This window comes from Periplaneta americana, chromosome 8 (assembly GCF_040183065.1).
Source record: "Periplaneta americana isolate PAMFEO1 chromosome 8, P.americana_PAMFEO1_priV1, whole genome shotgun sequence".
Classification (NCBI taxonomy): Eukaryota; Metazoa; Arthropoda; class Insecta; order Blattodea; family Blattidae; genus Periplaneta; species Periplaneta americana.
Genome location: NC_091124.1, coordinates 44,451,396 through 44,474,266, shown reverse-complemented (window position 1 = coordinate 44,474,266; position 22,871 = coordinate 44,451,396). Strand labels below are relative to the sequence as shown.

The 22,871-nt window shown below is 35.5% G+C and overlaps 1 protein-coding gene and 1 pseudogene across 1 annotated transcript; one reads left to right on the top strand and one right to left on the bottom strand.

Annotated features, from left to right (window-relative positions):
- LOC138704699 (vacuolar protein sorting-associated protein 52 homolog) overlaps window positions 1–10,431 on the bottom strand; it is a 68,859-nt pseudogene extending 58,428 nt beyond the window's left edge.
- Window positions 9,990–22,025, top strand: LOC138704698 (uncharacterized). The gene is made up of 4 exons (XM_069832838.1): window positions 9,990–10,036; window positions 12,102–12,239; window positions 14,432–14,553; window positions 18,174–22,025. The coding sequence occupies exons 2-4, from the start codon at window positions 12,102–12,104 to the stop codon at window positions 18,487–18,489; spliced, it is 576 nt and encodes a 191-aa protein (XP_069688939.1). The 5' UTR covers window positions 9,990–10,036; the 3' UTR covers window positions 18,490–22,025.
- Window positions 22,026–22,871: the final 846 nt, after the last annotated feature.

Genomic DNA, 22,871 nt, shown 5'->3' with positions numbered 1-22,871 from the left:
TACCATCTTGAATAAATTCAAGGGAAAAATTGTTCTGGGGCCGGGTATTGATTTCGGGACCTTTGACTTGGTGCAAAAATTGAGAGTGTCGGGTAAAGTTCCTGGGTAGCTCAGTCGGTATAACGTTGGTACACTAAGCAAAAGGTCCTGGGATCGATACCTGGCCGAGGAACAATTTTTCCCTTGAATTTAGTCAAGTCTGCTTCACAGGGAGCTTTACCTGAAAGCTAGATTTGCACTCTACCATCTTGTTAACAATGAACTTTTTAATACTTGTAAGTGTAGTCAAAACTCACCCTCTGTTCTGACTTGTGAGCAGCATGGGGCACAATAACAGGGGCTTCCAGTTGTGCACTCAACACATCACCACGGCTGCCAATAGTGAAGACAGTACTCTTATGCTTCAGTGGTGTCTTATAGAAGAGGACACTACCTCAGAATGCTCCCATGTCCTCAATTCCCATCAGATCATCTTTGGTTGCTGCTTCCTCGTAGCGAAGTTTAGCTAGTCTCGATGAGTATGATTTGAAATATGAGTAATACATCTTGCTCATAGTGTCTACATACTCGTGGCACACTTCTTGTGCTACACTTCTTTCATTTGAGAGTATGAACTCATAGAAGAACCTGTCAAACAAACATAATTCATACGAGATTTGAGGCGTTTCTAGTGAATTAGCTCGTCATTTCTGGCTATTTAAACAAGCATTTTACCTTCTCATCATACTAAGAACAAATAGATATATTGTGATGCTGTAAAACAATCTAATTCCTTAGTTTTAAGGAAATACAAGTATTGGGTCATTTCATGAGAAGTGGGACATTTCATCAAAATTTTAAAATTACGAGATGAGGTGGAAATTTTATTGTAACCATTCCCTACACCATGTATTTCCTATTTACAAGAATATTTTGGTGGAAAATTGTTTTCCTTATGAAACTTAGTTTCAAAATATACCTAATCATCAATTGCTGTTTTCTTTCATGCGAATTTCAGTGATTTTAAGGTCGGTATTTTCTTATCTTAAATACTGATATAAGCAAAGTCTTTTAAGATTTGGCTTCTCTAAAGCCCTGAGTTATACAATATAATTGGTAACTTTATACTAAGGTGACATTATATATATATATATTTTTAATACTAGAAATTGTATGAGCTTTTCTTTGCATTTCATTTTATAATGTGTTAATGATATATTTCAGTGTCTTCTTAGCATAAATTGCACTTCAAAATAATTGTTCTACTAATTAATTCTGACCAAGTATTGTGAGTGACACAAATACAGCAGAGTTTTCATAATTTAAACATATTCTACAGAAATTTTATTCCCACTCAGTTATCACTATTATAGAGTGATCTCCAACAGAAAAAACCTTATCGTTCCAGTTTTTAAAAGAGCAAAGTTTGCCATTATTCTGTATATATATATATATATATATATATATATATATATATATATATATATATATATATATATACTGCATACATGTGCTTGTCTTGTAATGTGAGTGACAGTACATTTAACATTGTTTTCCTTTTTAATAAATTATGATTTCTCAAGTAACTGTACACCTATTTTCATCTTTTCTACTGGGCAATGAAATACTTTATCAAATGAAAATATACAATTAAAATCAGGAACTGTATAATTAAGAAAGTGTGGTGAGAGTAATGTAATGTCAGTGACGGTGGAATGACCCTATTCAGCAGAGCAAAATAAATTTCCTATGAATCCATGTGCCGGCTCAAAAATCTAGGAGCCAAATGAATACAAGTAAAGGTTTGTTGTGGTCATTAAGTTGAGATCAGAGGCCCTGTGTTACTAATGTTCAATTAATTATATTTAAGTACTTTTATATTAGAAAGTATTATAGATAAACAGGGTGGAAGTGAAATAATCCTGCAGATTGAAAGGGATGATAGGGTACACTGAAGTGAACAGAAAACCTATATTGTTTTGTGATTAAATGTATGGTTAATTAGAAAACTGAGTTGGAAGTTTCAGCAATCTAGCAACATTGCTGCTAACGAACTGCTCTTTCTTCTCATAATATAGATGTAAGGGGTCAATGAACTTAGATCTGTCTCCCTACATGAACTGGCTCCCATTTCCCTCTCTGACTACACCTTTGCAACCTGTTCGCATTGTTCAGTGGCCTGAAATTAGTGGTTTTTAAATTAAATTTACAAGAAAACCGTTCACACTACAGAAATACGCCAGACGGATAAATGATTCTTTATTAGATTTTCTATCGATATGGCCAAAAATGACGATCCTACTCGCAATAGTTACTGAATAATAGGATGTTAAACATTTGGGAAAAAAAATTTTTTTCTACGAAAACTATGAACTTTCCACCAATATGGTAATACACTTTTTTTGTTACATACAACATGAGCTATTCATTCTGAAAATCTACAAGGTTATTTCACTTCCACCCTGTATATCGTCGTATGAATGCAAGAACTAGGTAACTTGATTTTTCATATTTTGTGACATTGCCTATTTACTTATTTATTGCACTAAGGAATATGTCTTGCTTCATTTACCTATTTGTTATATTGAAAAATAGATGTCGCTGGTATCGTTCAATCAGTTACCAAGTTCTTGCATTACATTTTGTGCGATTTTTGCTATGCTATAGAAAAGGTAAGTAAAAAACGCAAATTTCGAGTTACCTAGTTCTTGCATTCACACGACGATATGACAATTTTACTCCTGATTCTTTATTATCTTACAAGTGCTGAGTTCTTGTTTAGAAAATGTACTTCATAAAAATAGTAAGTTATGATTTTTTCGTAACTGACTACATTTTAAGAAAAGGCTGCAAAAGGGTATCTGTCGGATACAGGGGGGGAGAGCCATTAATCCTTCCCATGGAAGGCTTTAAGGAACCAACCTGGACAAATACCCAAGGTCCCATCCCTACCTTCCCGTGGTGCAGCTGTTAGTAAGCATAATTTTACGAGCTGAACTAAAGGGAGGGGCTACTCATCAATTAGCACTGGTCAGCTTCATGAGTTAATGACTGAATTTGGTATAATTTTCCTCTATTCAATACCTAATTCCCTCTTTACCCTTTCCTGTCCAGTCTTCTGACTGAACTCTCATTTTCTTCGACCCCGATGGCACTAGAGCATTCGAGGCCTAGGGGTTCATTTCCCTTTCCTTCCTCCTCTTTCTACTTTTCTGTTCCTAGTGCTGACCTGCTATGGCACTAAAATCGTCCTCCAGTGGCTTAAGGAGGGAAAGCTGGTGATCAACAAGATCTCCCAGCTAGGTCCAATGGACCTGTCGACCAACAGCAGATGTGGTCCTCCAGACATTCTGGGGGTTGTGTGTGAATGAAGTAGCCACCAAAACGTTAAAATATGGTGTTCACTTAAATCGCTACAACTTGCCATTTTCACTCCAATATGAAATATTGGAGTGCAAGAGGTCAAATGACTTTATTGTCAAACGCCTGGCATTAGAAAACAACAACATCATTTTAAGGAAAAATAAAATTACATTAATATACATTAACAAAAAAGTTTTAATAGAAATGAGCTCAAATTAGAGTCCAGCAATCAATATAATACTATACATATGTACTTTATCTCTGCTGGTGACTGACCATTGAGTTTCAAGTGGCTTATCTTGGTCGTGGGCATGAAAGTACTAAAAGCAGAACAATAGATATCTAGTTGCCTTCATTCCAATGCTCTGGTCACTACTTGCCTGAGTGTTGGGGAACTTTTTCCCACATCTCTTCCCCTTCCCATGAACTGTGACGCTGCAGAGGCAGAGATATAATACAAGATCAGCAGATAAGCCATAAAAATTTCGTGCATCTGTCTTTCGAGAAAAAGGTGCATATGTTATGAACTTTCAACTTCCGAGAAAATAAGCGCCAAAGTAAACATTATAAAAATTTACACTTTCAAAAATACGTAACACTAAAGTTGTTTTCGAAATTAACAAAGTCAGCCATACAGTCTTCAACAATCCCACTAACTCATGAAAGAAACATTCAGCTACAAAACATGGTAAACCACAACTATTTATACCATAGAGTTTCAGAAATATTTATATTTTTATGCAATGATGTGGAATGAAAAAAAAATAGTTTGACACATAAAATGTCGTTGTTGTTTTCTAATGCCAGGCGTTTGACAATAAAGTCATTTGACCTCTTGCACTCCAATATTTTTCAAATATATTATCATTGTCAGCCACTGAAGCACAGATTTTGAGGTGTTCCGAATCCATTTCTTGGTTTGAGTTGCACAATGGGCAGTTAGGGGACTGATATATTCCAATTCTACGCAGGTGTTAGGCCAAACAATCATGGCCTGTAATTAAAAGCACTTACAACTGGAATTTTTTAATAAATTATATAATACATAATCCGTGGCGCTACAGCCCATGAAGGGCCTAGACCGACCAGCCGGCTGCTGGTCTCACGCCCACATGCCAAAGCAGAGGTGGACGATCATCCAACCAGAATGGAGGTATCGTGTGGTTAGCACGATGATCCCCCCAGCCGTTATAGCTGGTATTCGCAACCGGATTTCGCTACCTATCGTAGCTCCCCAAGTGCATCACGATGCTGGGTTGGCACCGGTCCCATACACTGGCCGAAATTTCATGAGAAAATTTCTTCCCCCATGAGGACTCGAACCAGCACGCATTCCGTAACGCGAGTCCTAGGCGGGATGCCTTAGACCGCGACGCCACGGCACGGGACAATAAATTATATACTGGTACCAAATTACGCAGAAAAGTCCAAATACCGTAAATATTTGGAATAAAAAAAATAATAAATTTTGAAATTTAAAATTGACCTTTCATCTCATCTTAACATGTTTTTTTTTTCTCCTGAAGTAAGCTACCTACAGTTTTTGCCAGATCAAAGTCTTGCAGTGACTATCCATTCACGTTGCACATCATGAGATCATTCATACTCTCAGAGAATCTGAACTTATTTTTAATAAGATTCATCGAAATGAACCCTCTTTCACAACAACCGGTGCAGATTTGAAGCATGTGAATAATGAAGAGTATCAGTAACTCACCTAATACCGATACTGGAAAAGTATGACTCGATAATAAAATATTGCAACTTAAAATATTAATGTCATTATTTTAAATGATAACATGTTCATGTGTTACACACGTTCAAATCTTTATGAAACTGAAATTTCAACTAGCATAACAATAGCATTGAGGTATATCACAATGTCATACATAAGTCAAAATATTTTTGCACAGAATCTCTAAACATCATTCCTTCTGAAGTTAATTGAAGGGAAGTTTGCAAAATAAGACGTGGAAAGGGTGGCAAAGGTGATTTGAAAGAGATTATGACCATTTAACATGGCACACAATGTGCAGGAGCTACAAACTTTCATGACAATTATTAACCAGGACTTTTAAGCGAAATTCCAACACAAATTTTCTAGGAGCCATGACAACCTGACACTCCATATTTGTTCTGCTCTGCATATTCAGTATTCCTGATACCAAAATGTCATTTTGGCATGTCGTCTATCTGTCTGTCATTTTAAAATATGAAATATCAAACATTCATAGATTTGTGGGAAATAACAGAGATATACAAGATGACTGCGCAAGTTTCATCCACAAATTTGGAAATGAATTACTTTTAATACAGCAGTTGTTCGAAAATATTAACAAGTCAGAATAAACCAGAAGAAATATGTTATAAACATGCTAAATTACATTTCACTTGGACTGAAATATAATTTATTGCTGTAAAGTTCATGTATAGCATTAATTCGCAATAAAAAAATTACTTCAAAGGGTTACAAAATTGAGGGGTTTGGGGGGAAAAACCAGGCAGTTCCAATTCAGTACTTTCCGAGATAACGAAGTAAAACATACCACCAAGCAATAAGCATGTACAGAAGAGGCAGGTACAAAATGCATTGTAACCGTGAATGTAATTCTTGGAACTACTTGGTTCTTCGACCAAACGATAGAGCGAATTTTTTTGTTCTCTGTCCATAAATAACTCAAAAATGGAAAAAAATTGGAGCTGCCTGGTTTTTCCCCCAAACCCCTTAATTGTAAAGATAACTGAAATAAGGAGCTAAAAAGCACACTCACTTTTTAGCGTTTTTCGCTATTGTGATATTTTCAATGCCTCTATAACCCTTCACCAATACATTACTTATGTTAACTTACTTGTATTTTAGCATAGTATTCTGAGGTGCTTGGTAGTTAGTCATAGGTTTGCGAAATCTATATATCTGCTCTAGAAGGTATGCACGTATCTTCGTGAATGCTTTTATCTTCAATTTTTCCAATATATCTTTCACATCGTAACAAGCTTTGGTTTCTGTAACAACCAACAAATGTAAACATGTAAACCAAAAACGAGCCAGAGAGGTACAGCTTCTATGAAATTAGCATTACAGTCATGTAGGTAGCATAACGCCCTGTCCTGTCCTGCCCTGTCCTGCCCTGCCCTGTCCTGCCCTGCTATTTTACTAATACAGTAAATGTATGAATCTTGAACACTTGAACAGTACCTTTGAAACTCTGCTCCTTAACAAAGTTTATCTTATGGTTCAGAATCTCTAGCTGCACCAAGAAGTCCTTTTCTGTGACTGCTGCATCCAATATTCCACTGTGAACAAAATTTTGTCGAAGCTAGTACAAAAGATGTACAATGAAGTATAGTTTATATTCCTGATTTTTTTATTCATAAGAATTTTACTCTTTCTTTTTATTATATGGACAGAAAGATGTTGCAAAATATTTTATGATTAGAAAAAATTGTTTCCCCCCCCCCTCCCAGTATTACGACCAAGGAAATACTACTGGGCATATTGTCTACCTATCTAAGTGAAATAACTGCAGAGTGAAAGAGACGATAGATTATACTAAAATTAATAACCTATAATACCTTTTGTGAATAAATGCATGGCTAATTAGGAAATTAAGTTGGAAGTTACAGCAGTCCAGCAACAATGCTGCAAACACACCCCTTCCTTCTTTTCGTAATACTTATGTAAGGGGTCAACGAACTCAGACCTCCTCGTATGTAATCGTGAAAACTTTGTAACTAATTCAACAGTTCATAGTATAAATATGCGTAAAAAAATGACAAAATGACTTTCATACTCCATCGGCAAGTCTATCATGCTATCAAAAAGGAGTGCGTTATATGGCAATAAACATTTTTAATAGCCTCCCTATGGATTTAAAAAATGAAACTACAAAACATAAGATAATTTAGGGTAAAATTAAAGAAGTACCTAATTTCTCACGCCTTCTATTCTGTAGGTGAAATCATGACATTCAACAATGCTTCATGAATATTTCTGTGTTGTATTAAGTATTGATACTAAAACTTTGTGTTGTACTAGTAGACCATACTGGGTGTTCATTTCAAAGTGTGTCATGACGTCACTGTTAGTGAGTCAGCGATTTGAAGCTAGTTTCAGCTTTTATGTCAGAGAAGTTGCCTATTAATCAAGGCATTCAATCTGAACTTGAGAACGTGTACGGTATAACTTGAACATCGTAGCAACAGATGGCGGTCTGTACGGTCTGTGAGCTACCATAACCTCTTTCGAACTGTTTTGCGAGGCCAAGTCGTACGCAGGGTATTTGTTATCATCGTTTGCGCACGGCAACATTCCACAACACAAATCAAATGCTCCATGTCCATGTTGACCATCGAAATTAATGTCAACAAATACGTAAGTAATCGTCTTAACCCTCTCCCCATATCTCGACAGTAAGAAAAAACTCACATCAGTACATGTTTCGAAACAGTTCACACTCCTGCCACTACTGGCGTCACCGTACGTATCGGTAAGTACTCTTCAGAATGAACGCCGTACTTGCTAGGCAACTACTCTGGCAGACAAGTAATACACATCTGCGGAAGTGTAGGAAGATTGAATTCTCTAGGCTCATCGACTAGCCACATGACGGCATACAGCGAGCCATGACACACTTTGAACTGAACATCCAGTATTGTAAAACTCTTCTGTATATATTTCAACTAAAATGTGACTATAAAAATAATTAAGACTTTATATTGCTATTAAGATTTTTTCTTTTTCGTTTGACATGTCCGTATTCTAGCTGTGAAGCAATGTACGAATACCATGAAATGTAAATAAATACAATAGCTACACTACTGAGCATGCACAGTATGTTATAACTGGAACTTCGAAAATTCAGCTTTTGGGTCTGTACAAACAGATTCTCATGAACTACTGGAAGTTGAACTAACAGCATTTGTGATCTCATAAAGCAGCCTTTTCTTATTAAGAATCATTAAGAATCCGAAAATATAAAAAAATGGACACCCGCCCTTAGTAAAATAGGTTTATAGGATTGTTGAACACTTGAAATCACATACTACAATTTTACCTGATATTTTCCATTTTTGCATAAATATACAAGTATATTACATACGAAATGAGAGCATCCGAAACAGCCATATCATCAATGAACTGACTCAGTTGACCACGAACTGCTGACTCATGGAGACTGATTTCCTCTGTAGGTAAAGAATTTCGCTGTTTATACTCCCCAGATCTGATTGGAAACTCAGTAACATCGATTCCATCCTCGGAAACATTTCAACATATTTTTTTCAAATGTAAGATCCCCGCACACATTAAGTGGTAAAGTTTCTCGTTACTCTTATAAACTGCATTAATATGAAATTATTTAATTATGTTTTGAACTGTAGGCTAAAGTTATCCAACATTAATAAATCTATACAGTAGGCCCTACAAAAGATAAGCATTAATAGCTGAGAGAGTTGAATTTTGACATAAACAATTGGTAGACAAATTTTGCTTTAAGTCTTCTCACTGATACACTAAGTTTTTTTTTTTTTTAATGAACTTTTACAATATTTACAACACGAAATTTCAAGACATACTTCCATTTTATACATTTTTGGTCTAGGGAAAATACCCGGAAAAAAAAAATGTTTTCGTAAATTAAGAGTAGCCTATTTCTCTGGACCAAAAATATAAATTCCTTCATTTGATTATGGTGAATGCTTCCTGTGATCTTGGCAGTGAATAAAAAAAACTCACTGCGCATTCCGTGTTTCTCTTTTCTACCACCAGAGGCGCAAACTTGTTGATGCTTCTCTTTTTTCCCCAGAACCATAACAAATTTTTGAATGTAATTTATCTTAGTATGGTGTTGAGTTAAGTGTTTAATAATCGATCAAACATGTGATATACTATCGACATATAAGTCAATATGCTACTGTAATTTTAATCAATTTCTTTTGTAGGCCTATTTTTTTTTTTTGTCCACGAAAAATACCCGAAAAAAAATGTTTTTGTAAAAGAAGAGCACTTCCCTGGACCAAAAATATAAATTCGCTCATGTGACTATGGTGAACGCTTCCTGCGACCTTAGCGGTGAATAAAATTACTCCTTTTGCGCGCCTGGCAGTAGAAATACAACCATTAGGCTTAATTATTTATCACATACAACTTCCAGGTACTTTTCTAGTGTTACAGGAGCTGCGAAGTTTATCCGACAGTAAACGAAGGTTTTTTGTTCAAATAAGTATATCACTTTATTACCTCCAGAATACTATCACAAGCAGCAATTTGGTTGTGAAGGCTGGCGATATTTTGGCTTTCTTTAATGTAATCCTTGATGGACTTGTTCTCAACTTCTTTAAGTTCTTTCTCTATCTGACGAGAATACTGCCTCAAATCTGTCCGTTTTTAGAACCTCCTGAACTACATCATCATCCAAATTATTCTGCAACTGTGTACCTTCTAAACATTCACTTTCACCTTCCATCACGCTAAAAGATTATTTTACTTGATGTGATAGGTTATGGTCACTAGTTGTCAAAATGCATACTGCGATATTAACCATTCAGATTCTGTAAATATATTGCTGATAATATAAGTAAAACTAGTCAGTGGCCGCCATGATGTTTCGAGGTGGCGCGTGTCTCGGACGGAGCGAGATGAAGCGTGAGAACGCGAGAGAGGGAGGAGTCTGCAAGGAAAGTAGCTAGTTGCTTGGTAGGTGCGGTGGGGGTAGAGGGGAAGGGTGCAATCCATGTTGTGGAGTTTAGCCAACTATTAAATATTATGTGCAATTAATCAGCTTATTTACACCAGCTAACCCCATTTCCAAACTTAAAATCTGTTAACACTTCACCCATTACGGTTCATGGCTACATGTGGCAATGTTACCAACACATCACTCACAGAGAGGTCACCAATCTTTCATCACGAAGTTCTGTACAAATTTCCCTCAATTTTAAATATAATATTTTTTTCAATTTCCAAATTTCTATCTTGTCTTCCTCCATCCGCTATTTTAATATGTAAAACAAGGACACCAAATCTCACTGAACTTGAAAGTGATACCATTATATGTATATCGAGTACAGAGTCCAGATATGAGAGCTACTTTCAGCGAAGAAAAACTGGCATATTAATAAAATTATTTTTAGTGTGCAACTACTGAAACTTTTTTATACTATGTTAAATGTTGTTTATATTTCTGAATACACGACAGGTGTATGTTAATAACAATGTTAATAACTTAATAAGGCTCTTTCTTTTATTTTGTAAATCATCTCGGGGACCCCCCCCCCTCAGCTCTGTACATGACCACCAGTTTGGAAACCATAGCTCTATTATATTATAAATTTGAATGATTATTATGGCATTTAAAGTAGTCAAAAACAGTTTCAAGACTTTGATGTACTCAGGGGCGTATTTTGCGGGCTACCGGCGGTAGCCCAAGGAAATTACAAAAGAAAAAGTTTATAATATAACATAATGTAATAATTTTGTATTATTAGTTTTACCATAGTAATTAAAATTAAAGTAATTGTTAGATATATTTTGTGTAATAATAGGGTCAGCGGTAGCCCAAACCCTTAAACCAGTATACGCCTCTGCTCATGTACTGTAGGTCGGAACGGTTACAAAAACAAAAGTTATTATTTTTTATACAATTTCGTTATCAGCCATGATACCGTTATGACCAATTAAATCTACATTTAATCAGCTTTTATTTTATTTATCCACCCAAAGTTTTTCAAGATTAACTATAATTAATATTCTGCAAACGTTTCAGTTGTTAACGTCAAATCCTTCTATGTTGCTGTAATTCTGTGATGTAGGAGCCCGTTTATTTGCGTTATTGCTATTTGTGTATGTTACTCCAGAAGGCCGTGGAGTGTAGATTTAGATTTTAGTTTCCATCTCGGTTCCTCCTACTTGCTTGACACCAGTATTACAGTAATAACACATAAAATAAAAATGCCTGCTATTTAATGTGGAATAGTTGTTTTTATGACACATTGTAGTGACACTAAATTTAGGCAGAAGTGCTTGTCTTCTGATTCGGAGCTGCGCTTGGGCATGGGTTCGATTCCCGTTTTGACTGATTACCTGGTTGGGTTTTTTCCGAGGTTTTCCCCAACATAAGACAAATGTCAGGTAATCTATGGCGAATTCTCGGCCTCATCTCGCCAAATATCATCTCACTATCATCAATCAATGGACGCTAAATAACCTAGTCGTTGATATAGTATCGTTAAATAGGTAACCAATTTAAAAAAGTACATCTATTGAGAGAAAAATGTTTAATGTAGAAATTTTAATACATCATGTGGCATATAATGAAGTCATAAGTAAGTTACCTACCACATTACATTGATTTTATCGAATAATAATGTAAATTTTTCATTTTATTAATGTATCCCAGCCTACAACAAGATTTCAGATTTTTAACCAATTTTAAATTGCAGTTTATTTAACGACGTAGTCATGCCTTATTTAAAGATATTTATGCCAAAATATTATAAAATCTTTTAAACTGATGAATGTATTTTAACTTCGTTAATAATATTACTGGTAATTGCTTTGAGTAAAACCCCAGGCTAAAAGTGAAAACTAATGATAATACTGTGGTTGTGATGGTAGCAATAATAGTATTGTGATTGTGTTAGAAATAATACTTAAAAATTAACATAAATAAAATTTCTAGCATATTGAGCCAAAAAATTATTTGAAACTGAACCTTGAAGACCATGAACAAGAGAATAAAGATAAATACTTCATCTTTCAGATGTATGCTGGTGATGGCCTACCTGTTCAGGTGTGTGAACGTTGTGTTCAGCAAGTAAACGATTTGTTCAACTTCAAACTACAATGTGAAAGTTCTGATGCTATATTACGACAGTTTGTAAACTCACAGGCCAGTGAGGTATTTACTATAATATAATACATCTGTATTGGTTCATTATTTCTCTCTTTTAGCTGTGAGCAGCCATTGTAGTTGTAACTGATAATTTTTTAAAGTCTCTTTCATACTGTAGAAACTATTCAGGGACGATGAGATGACACAAAGGTAATGGAGTTAAGGTGAAATGAAATTGGCAGAGAAAATCATGGGTGTGCCTTGATATTATGAGCATAGCAGGGTAATTAGTGATAGAAAGTATAATGACTATAGTATGTAGGTAGGTATAAGTTAGGGTGATCAACATCTGAGGGAATAGAAAAAAACACCTATGTCACTTTTCAATATAGTCTCTCTTTACTTCACCACACTTTACAAATCTTTGAATTAACATTTCTATACCCTTGAAAAAATAATCTGAACTTTTGTCTGCAAAATGTCTTAAAACTGCCTCTTATATTTCATTATCATCAGAAAATTTTCTTCCTCGAAGATCTTTCTTAAGTTTTGAGAAGAGGTAGAAGTCGCTGGGTGCCAGATCTGGACTGTAGGGTGGATGGTCCAACTCCTTGAACCCACAGTCCTTCACAACATCCTTCGTGATCTGTGTTGTGTGCACTGGTGCATTGTCCTGCAGAAGGCGAATGCCATGGCTGAGCATCCCACATCTCTTCTCCTTAATTGCTGCTCGCAATTTGTATAGAAAGCCGCAGTAGTACTGTGCGGTGACAGTGATGTCCCTATCTTTGAAGTCAACCAACAGAATTCCCCTACAGCACCTCGACTGGCTGTCCTTCACGAGGTTCATCTTCACCATACACCCCATCTAAAAGGTTTTTAATTCCCGCAGGAGAATGTCCTTAGTAAAGAACTTTATTACTGGATGATACTCAATTTTAAACATGGCAAAGATTTACACAGTGAGTTCAACTCAAGAGGCTCTCTCCAAGCAACTGAGTGAGATAAAAGCTGCAAATGTGCATTGTTATTACAAACAAAGATATGGCTATCTCCATCAAAGTTCAGGCCGGAAACTTACAGAATTGCCTTCTCTAGTTACATCAAACATTACAAAATCATCGGAACAGAATTTCTATATTGATTGGTACCTACAGATCATTCGTTATCTCGTGAAACCAAATGCATTCGTGCACTTAGCTAATAGTGAGATCTTCATGGTGGAGGTAAGTGAGCTAGCTACCTGCTAATCGAAGTGTAGTGAGGGAGGGAAGCTTCCGAATCCATTAATGTCAATTTATATCTAAATATATTTAGCGGTTATTATTATTATTAGGTTATATTACAAAATTGGCGATCATAATTAATAAAGAAATATGGAAGTTGGGAGGATCCAAAAAAATTAGCTCAAATATGGGAGTTCCCGGAAAATACGGGAGAGTTGGTCACCCTAGGTAAGCAAAACATATGAAATTGAAACACCAACGAAGTGTGTGTGGGGGGGAATGAGAGCATACAATTTTTGAGCAGATAGAGAAGAAATATAAAACAACATTGTGTGACTGAGTGAACAAGAGAGAAAGAGAGAGAGAGAGAGAGAGAGAGAGTGTTTATGTGTGCACGCATGGAAAAAGAAGAAGGGTTGGAGGGAGTGGGAGCTGTGTGTGTGCACACGCATTTCTTTAGTCGTAAAGATAAATTTCCTTCAGTGATACCATTATAGTTACACAATAATAATGAAAAATTGTGACTCTGATAAGAAACCTGCAGTAGTTGAGGTGTCTCCATTGTGATTTTTTTTATTTTAGTAGGTTATTTTACGACGCTTTATCAACAGCTTAGGTTATTTAGCGTCTGAATGAGATGAAGGTGATAATGCCGGTGAAATGAGTCCGGGGTCCAGCACCGAAAGTTACCCAGCATTTGCTCATATTGGGTTGAGGGAAAACCCCGGAAAAAACCTCAACCAGGTAACTTGCCCCGACCGGGAATCGAACCCGGGCCACCTGGTCCATTGTGATAAGTCTTCAGATATTTATGTTTTGTTATGAAAGAAACTGTCGCTTTTCTAAAATTATAATGTAGGTGACTCACATTAGTTATCTTTCTCCGCCATAAAATGGAATTAGAGTTTGAATAGCCGAAGAGAGCTCCTTTCACAAGGCATAAATGAAAAAGAAAAGCCCATCCACCAGTGATGGCAACTTTATAAAGTAGGCTATTCTTAAATTGTGACGTAATATCTTTCTGTGTGTTAGCAATCTTCAACTACGAATCCTTCTGACTATTGTTGGTCACTTGCTGAAGTCAAGGTTGAAGTCAATGAAGAAAATACTACAGATGAGAACAGTGTTCACGCAGATAACGCAGAAGAACAGAGGTTGGTTAACTTGTTATTCACTAAGTACATAAAATATTTCACTTGCAACTATCTTCAATAATTTAGATGTTCTCTGAAACAAGAACTTAACTACAAAATCTTGAATTCGAGATACAGAGCATCAGACATTTTTAGATTTTGGTATAACACCATTGTCCAGAATGCCATTCAAATGTTTCTAGAGAGCGCTGTGTATGTTGAAGGGAAATAATATTTTATCAGGAGGGAGATGTGTTGTTAAGGATTAAATATTATACTGGAAAAGGAAAAATTATGTAACGTATGTTAAGTTGTTATTCCAGAGAAAGACTTAATTATTCTACTAATTCCAGTTCCATATTAATGTTTCACGAGCGTTCTTGGTCATAATATCATTAGACAAAACATGACAATGGAGTATAAAAAATACATTATAACTTATTTTTACGGAAAAGGGAATACTTATATCGTTGTGTGAATGCAAGAACTAGGTAAGTCGAAATTTGCGTTTTTTAGTTACCTCTTTTATAATAATAATAATAATAATAATAATAATAATAATAATAATAATAATAATAATAATAGTTTTATTTTCCCTGGCAGAGTTAAGGCCATCAGGCCTTCTCTTCCACTCAACCAGGATCAAATCACATACAGAAAAAATATATACCGGCATACAAATATGAACTTAAAAATAATAATAAACATAATTAAGTAAAAAAGAGAGATTGAATACATATACACAATCAGTATTAACTTTGAAATAACAATAATAAAAAAAAATATATATATATATATGTAATAAAAAAAAGAGACTGAATACATACAGAGGTGTGAAAATTATTAGAATAATCCCAATTTCAAAGGTTTTTTAATAGTTCCCTCACAAATATTAATTGAATTGATGAATATTGGTATATATTACTATACTGATGTAGGATATATCTACTACCAACAATGCCGGAAAGCACCGTTGTACATTGGCACCTTTCCCATTTTACAATTGTTATGGGAATTCAGAAACCACTATACCACTATAGCATAGCAAAAATCGCACAAAATGTAATGCAAGAACTTGGTAACTGATCGAATGATACCAGCGACATCTATTTTCCAATATAACAAATAGATAAATGAAAACGAGACATATTCCTTAGTGCAATAAATAAGTAAATAGGCAATGTCACAAAATATGAAAAATCAAGTTACCTAGTTCTTGCATTCACACGACGATATGATGTGATATACTTCACATTTTATTGTGACTTTTAAAATTAATTTTTATGTACTTTACACCATATGAATTCAAATACTACTCATTCTGTACTCGGTATTGAAATTCAGCTGACCGATCAACCACACATTACTAATTATATCATCACTGTGCCTCCAAAATCCGCTGTTTTTTTTTAAATAATTTGCAAGAGAAAGAAAAAAGCAAATGTCACTTTTAATTTCCTTGATTTTCAAACCTATTTGCGGTATAATTTAATCATTTTTCTTGCATTTATTGAAGTTATACTGAAAGTAGCTTTGAAAATCAAGAAAATTAAGAGTAACGATGCTTTTTTCTTTCTCCTACAAAATCGTTTTAAAAACACATAGCGGATTTTGGAGGTGCAGTGACGATATATGGAAACCACGATGTTTTAAAGTTTGAATCTAACTTTGTCTTCAAGAGAAAAAAAGTAGAGGAAATGAAATAATACACGTTGAGGTTATTAGTAATGCTGAAATCTGCTTGAATGACTTGACAACAAAACTGGAGGCAAGTAAATGTAGTCATTTAATGGTTTCAACAGATATGATTCCTTTTCTCTCTCTCTTCAATTGAAGACGAAGGTAGATTCAATATAGACTGGAAGAACCTGGTTCAAGCCCAGGTGAAGGAAGCATTTAATTTCGTCATAACTTCCAGGATGGTTCTGGTGTTCAATGCCTGATTGAATACTAGATCTTTCCCAAATATAAAAGGTGGTCAAAGCAATATACTGACTATATTACCTCTTAATGCTGAGATCAAGCATGGAAATTATATCTCCGTGTATCCTATGGAATGCACATAGGAGTGTGTCGTTGGTGTGATGTGGTGCATTATAATGTGCATACAGAGTAGCTCACATAAAGTGTTACAAGTCAGTATCTCTTAAATGGATCAATAAAACTAAATGCTTTATAACAGGAAGAGGATCTGTGAGAAATTCCATCGACAACTTTTCAGTAGTGTGCCCCCCTTCACCCCCAAGGGGGTTTGCTTTAGAATTTTAAATGGTATGATATAAGTTAACCACTCTTATCTCTCAATGTAAGAACAGAAATGTGTTATACCCCTTTTCATGGAGGTCGCAGCTTTTTAACCTCCTGGAACAACAGAAGTCATTTGTGCTTAAGCAACATTGCCTAGCCCCTAGTTGTAATATGACTCAATCGTTGTTAGTTAAATATTACATGCTCCTAAACAAAATGTTGTAGTCACAAAGAATAAGAGACGTATGAACTAAGCGAAGGATGCCTCACCACATTTTGCAAGATGACCAACCTCATGGTCTAGTGGTCAGAGCTTCTGGCTATAGTTCATGAGGTCCAGGGTTCGATTCCCGGTTAGAGCACAGGAATTTTTCCTTAAAGGGGATTATTCCTGTGTTCGTCCATGGTCTGGAATTTAGGTTAAGTTTAGATTTAAGACCTCTCCTGGCACCACATTATCATAATCATCCTATCACATCATCGGGGTAATGTAACTCCGCCTTCCAGGCGCCCCAACCTCAGAAGTGGGTTACAACTAAGCCACGGCCAGGAGAGAAGACCAGAAATGTCGAAAAGACAACCTGGTGGCATTGGATAAAAAAAAAAACATTTTGCAAGATGTATGCATGAACTGTTAAATAAGAAGTTAGATGACATATGAATTGGAAGTGCTGGACCTGTCACATGGCCAGCCTGCTTACTTGATTATTTTTTATGAGGTACATAAAACAAAAAGTCATGCCTACAGCACCTACAACCAAAGAAGATACAAAAGAAGAAGTATGTTGTCAAATGTTAGAAAAAACCTTAATAAAAATATTAATAAGTATTTAGATGTTAATGTAGGTCATTATTATTATTATTATTACTATTGATGCCACCACCACCACTATTATTTTGAGCACTTAATGAAGCGATGTAAAATGAAATCTCTGAAATTTTTACTTCTTTAGTACTTTTACCTAGTATGCCTTCGAAATTTCAAATGCCTAATACTTCTCAATATTCTACTATACTGTGGAGGAAAATATTTTGGATGAAAGTTACATAATAAAAAATAAAAATCAGAATTTCCAAAAATTATAGTAATTTCATTTGAAATTCTAAGCTTACCCTCCTCCCCCTCCCGAGTTTCTCATGAAGAGTAAACACTGAAAAGTTTCCAATGTAATTTTTTGAAAGGTCTCTTGTTATAGAGATTGAAAAAAAAAATCAGCATTTAGTTTTATTGATCCATTTAAGAGATATTGGCTTGTAACCTTTTACGTGAACCAGCCTTTATATTCTAGGCCTACTTAACTTGATTTTCTCTGTGACAGATATTGGCTTGTAACCTTTTACGTGAACCACCCTTTATATTCTAGGCCTACTTAACTTGATTTTCTCTGTGACAGATTACCTGAAGACGATGGCTTTTTGAAAAGCACCAAAGGTCTTTGGTCCAGTCTTCCAGCTGGAACAAACTCAAATGGAAACACTGGCACAAAGAAGAGGATCCATGTTCCTGTGGTGGGAAAATTTAAAATGAAAACTGACAAGCAATTTTCTGGAAGAAAATATAGTAGAAATGTTACAAGGATGCAGAAACATGACTCGAATTCAGATGTAAAAGAATCTGAAAAACGACAGAAGGGAAATTCTGTACAGCCCACAACAGTTAACTCTACGAAGAATTCTACTAAGAGATACTATCTGAAAATAAAGATTTAAAAAAAAGCTAAGGGTTCTAATGAAACTTGTTTACAGGAAGACAACTGCATAAAGGACGTTTCGAAAGACATTTCGAGTAAAGTCAGAGTAGAGGAGTTACAGACACAGCCTAAATCAGAAGTGGACAGGAAGCAATTCCTTTGTCATGATTGTGGGAAAATTTTCACATTAAAGCATCAGCTTTAAGGCCACTTACGGACTCATACTGGTGAAAAACCATATTGTTGTTCTGTGTGTGGGGAGTCGTTCGGTTTTGGTAGCTGTTTGAGAAAGCACATGAGGATACACACACTAGAAAAACCGTATCTATGTACCGTGTGTGGGAGGAGCTTCAGTCGTGGTGATACGCTCACTAAACACATGCGGGGTCACACAGGCGAAAAACCCTACCATTGTACTGTGTGCGGCAACAATTTTGGACGTCGTAGTACCCTCATTAACCATTTGAGGGCCCACATGGGAGAAAAACGTTATCTGTGTACTGAATGTGGTTTGAGATGTGTTCAGAGTTATGACTTAACAAAACATATGCGTTGTCACTCAGGTGAAAAACCAGTGCGCTGTAAAGTAGAAACAAAGAGTCTAGCTTTTGTTTAAAAAAAAAATGCCGCTTTTCTCTCTAATAAGCAAGGCCCGGATTTTGATAACTTAAAAATGATCAAAATTGACATTTCCTTGAAACAGTTTAAAGGGACTTATAAGTTGCAAAAATTAGCCCATAAATTTGGGGCTGTACTAGTTCATATGATAAAACAATGGACTTTAGACTGGAAGCTCCTGGATTCGAGTCCATTGGATGGCGGAATTTTTCTCGTCATAACTTCCAGGCCCACACACTCACCTCCTGTCAAATTAATTGTATTTATTTTATTGGTTAATTGACTATGCTGTACAGTTATTTAGTGTTGTTGGGATTGATGATAGTGAGATGGTATCTGACGAGATGAAGTCGAGGATTCGCCATAGATTACCTGACATTCACGTTACAGTTGGGGAAAACCTCGGAAAAACCCAACCAGGTAATTAACCCAAGCCTGAACCCAACTTTGGATTGGCAAGCAAGCACCTCAGCTGACTGAGCTATGCTGGTGGCAATTGTATTTATTAAATATAATATATGGGGAAAGGAACTGGTCACCCTACCCTATTATCTCCTGACCTAGTTTCCTCATAAGTGGTGCCTTGTTGGTATCACTTGTAAGGTTCAGACCTGTCTTCGGACATTGGACTAAACAACAACAAATACAAACGTAGGACGTATTTTTCTAGCAATTTTGTATTTGTTCTGTAGGCCTGGCTCATTACCTCATAGAATAAAGGGTGATTGTTGAGTGGTAGTGAAATCATGACAATGGTGAAGGGAAACAGTATATCCCCGAGATGGAAATCGAACCCAGGTCATTACTGTGAAAGGCAGAGAAGCTAACCACTCAGCTACTTGAGTCCCAATTCTTTCTGTGGTCAAAATGTGGCCAGAGCATGATACTGACCACATCAACTCTTTCTCGTGCAAGGAGAAAACGTGAACTTTACCTCCATGCCTCCATACAATGTCCAATACTGGTATCATGGGATATCTTTACTCTATAAAGTGAACAGCATTATTTATTAAATTACATAACAGTAAAATATTTTCAAGTGAATTAACCTCACTTTTTATGTCTTTGATAACATTTCGCAGTATGAGTATCCACTAATTTAGCAGTTGGATTTTTTCCAATACTGTTCTGTAGATTGCAGAAAAATCAATATGGCGTGCATCTTTGTAATTTAATTTTAGTAGAATAAGTTTAGACTCTATAAACTAATTCAGTTATATTTGTAGAAACGTGTAACTATATTTTGAAATACAAACTTTTAGTGCTTCATATGTGTTTGTATTTCATATGGTTTCATATTGCTGTGGTGAGATATTAGGGAGTGTTTTTAATAGTATATCTTTTGCTATTCCTTCTGGTGATAAGTTCATCCTTTTCATAATTGCTATGCAACGAACATCGAAAGTGAATTGCAGGTTAAAAGTTAATAATAAAATAGTTATGCAAAACTGAAAAAAAATGAAACATTATACATTTTTTTCCAACAAAAGTGGCACGATAAGAATTTGAAAATAATTGAATGCTATCTGCAAAATACCAAACAAGAGATATGTCGTTCAAATCCGGGTCTTGCAAATGAGAGATTTCACAGTGAAAATAAACTGTGAGTGGTTAATGTTTATTTGTACTGTCATGTGATACTAAGAAGACATTTCAGAACTGAAGAATAGTTACACGAATAACTTCATTTTCGTTAAATGTGAATTCACTGTTTGTGTACAGATTCTTAACATTGTATATCAGGGTTAATGAAGTTACAGTGCAGCTACATCTTTTCATTATCTGGGCTTTCATAATTTTTCATTCACGTCAAATTATTCTATCTATGTAAAGATTAATTTTTGGTCCTACAGAATATATCTGTTATGGTAACAATTAATTAAATTGTTCTATGTTAAATGATTGGCACAATTTAAGACTTACAAGTCTTTTAACAGTGAAGCATCTTCATTCTGTGTCCTATGCCATAGCTGTGTAGTCTAAGGTGTCATGTCTTGGACTGGTGATATGAAATGAGTGCTGGTTCGAATCTTCGTCGGGAAATAAATTTTCTCACAAAATTCTGGCCAGTGGTGTGGCATTCGTGCATTGTGAGGTTTTGTAAGCCAACTATAACAGGTCAGATGAGGTGGGAATCAATGTGTTGACCACATTTTACCCCTGTACTGTTGGATGATCGTTTACATCTGTTGAGACATGTGAACAGTTGGCGTGATGGTCTTGGGCCCCCATGAGCTGTCATGGCATGATTTAATTAATATTCATTCTGTAATTCAGAATTTAGGAGAATCAGTGTTGACATAGTAATTTGTATAATTTGAGTGAATTAATGTACAAAAGTGATTCTGTTTGTTGAATAATTTGATTTGAATTGTCTCACTACCCCGCTTGCGAGTATCGTTTTGTAACACAAATACAGCTCGACCAAGTTAAGTCTGCGAGCCGAGAGGGGAAGTTGTAGGCAGGTTTGTAGTGAAAGGAGGTGGTAACGAAAGGAGACCCGTACAGTCACATACGACAGTAAAGTTTTCCTACTGCGCTTCAGTTCATAGAGCGGTAATGAAAACGTAAGAACACTCCGAGAACAAGACACTTTGAAATAGACTGTACTTCTATATCTGCTTGGCACACTTTCGACAGTGAGGTTTGGCGTTCCGATTGGCAAGCGTGTGCATAGGAGAGAAAGTTGCATGAGGAGGGTAGGTTAGGAGACAGCATAACGGTTGTCACAGCTTGCCTTTTTCTGAAGACAAGGACAACAACTGCGTAGTGTATTTCAAACGACGTACACACTTTGAAATCTGAGCCTCAAATGACCTATGTGTTTTGCCTCTACATTCCATCCTGATGTCCCCACTCGCAGACTTGACTTGGGCAAGTTGTAAAGAGGTATAGTGTGACTGCATCTATACTAAATAAAACAAATGAAACACTGAACGTCACTGATACTTTATGTTCAATCACTGTTGAGTTGTAACACAGTTTTTCTTATTCCTAACCTTGCTCCCTACCTACCGCTTTGTTTACATTACTTTCATACAAGCAAAAAAGAATGAAATCCATATTTTTTACTATGTCATTATTAATAACTAGAGATCCTACTTTTTTTGTAAGAATCAGAAAGTTTGGTTCTGACAACTATGCAGAGGCAAAGAACTCAAGCAGAGATGAAATTACTATAGCCACGTCATTATTATTTCTGGCAGCTAACCACAATGGAGCTCGACTACATTTAAACATGCGCATCATGTCATTGGCCGCAGGTATGTAGAATGTACACGCAGTCAGCTTAAGACCTAAAAAAAGAGAAGCCATGGAGGAAATAACAGTGACATGGTTATAGACCTTTGGGACACAAAACAAATTAATATGTGAATAATTAAACATTTCAAATATAATGGACAGGATAATTATACGAGTACAGATGAAATTGGTATCAACATTTAAGGGGAAAAAAAAGTCATATTCCATATAAGGGGATCTGCTATTGAGTTTTGGTCATTTTCTTCATTTCTCTTTTAATATGATGTCAAAAAATTTACGGTTTCTTGAGGAATACTATAGTGAAGATTTCATCATGATATCTTTATTCTAAGTTAGAAATTTAGTTTATAAGTGGTTACTACAAATTCAGAATGCATATTATAAACTTTAAAGTAATTTTATCGCAAATCAGAATTTTTACATTTTTACATTTTAACTTACTGGGGGCCGTGAGACGATTTAAAAAATATAATAATAAAAACGCCTTATTAACATACACTTAATGTGTGTTCAGAAACA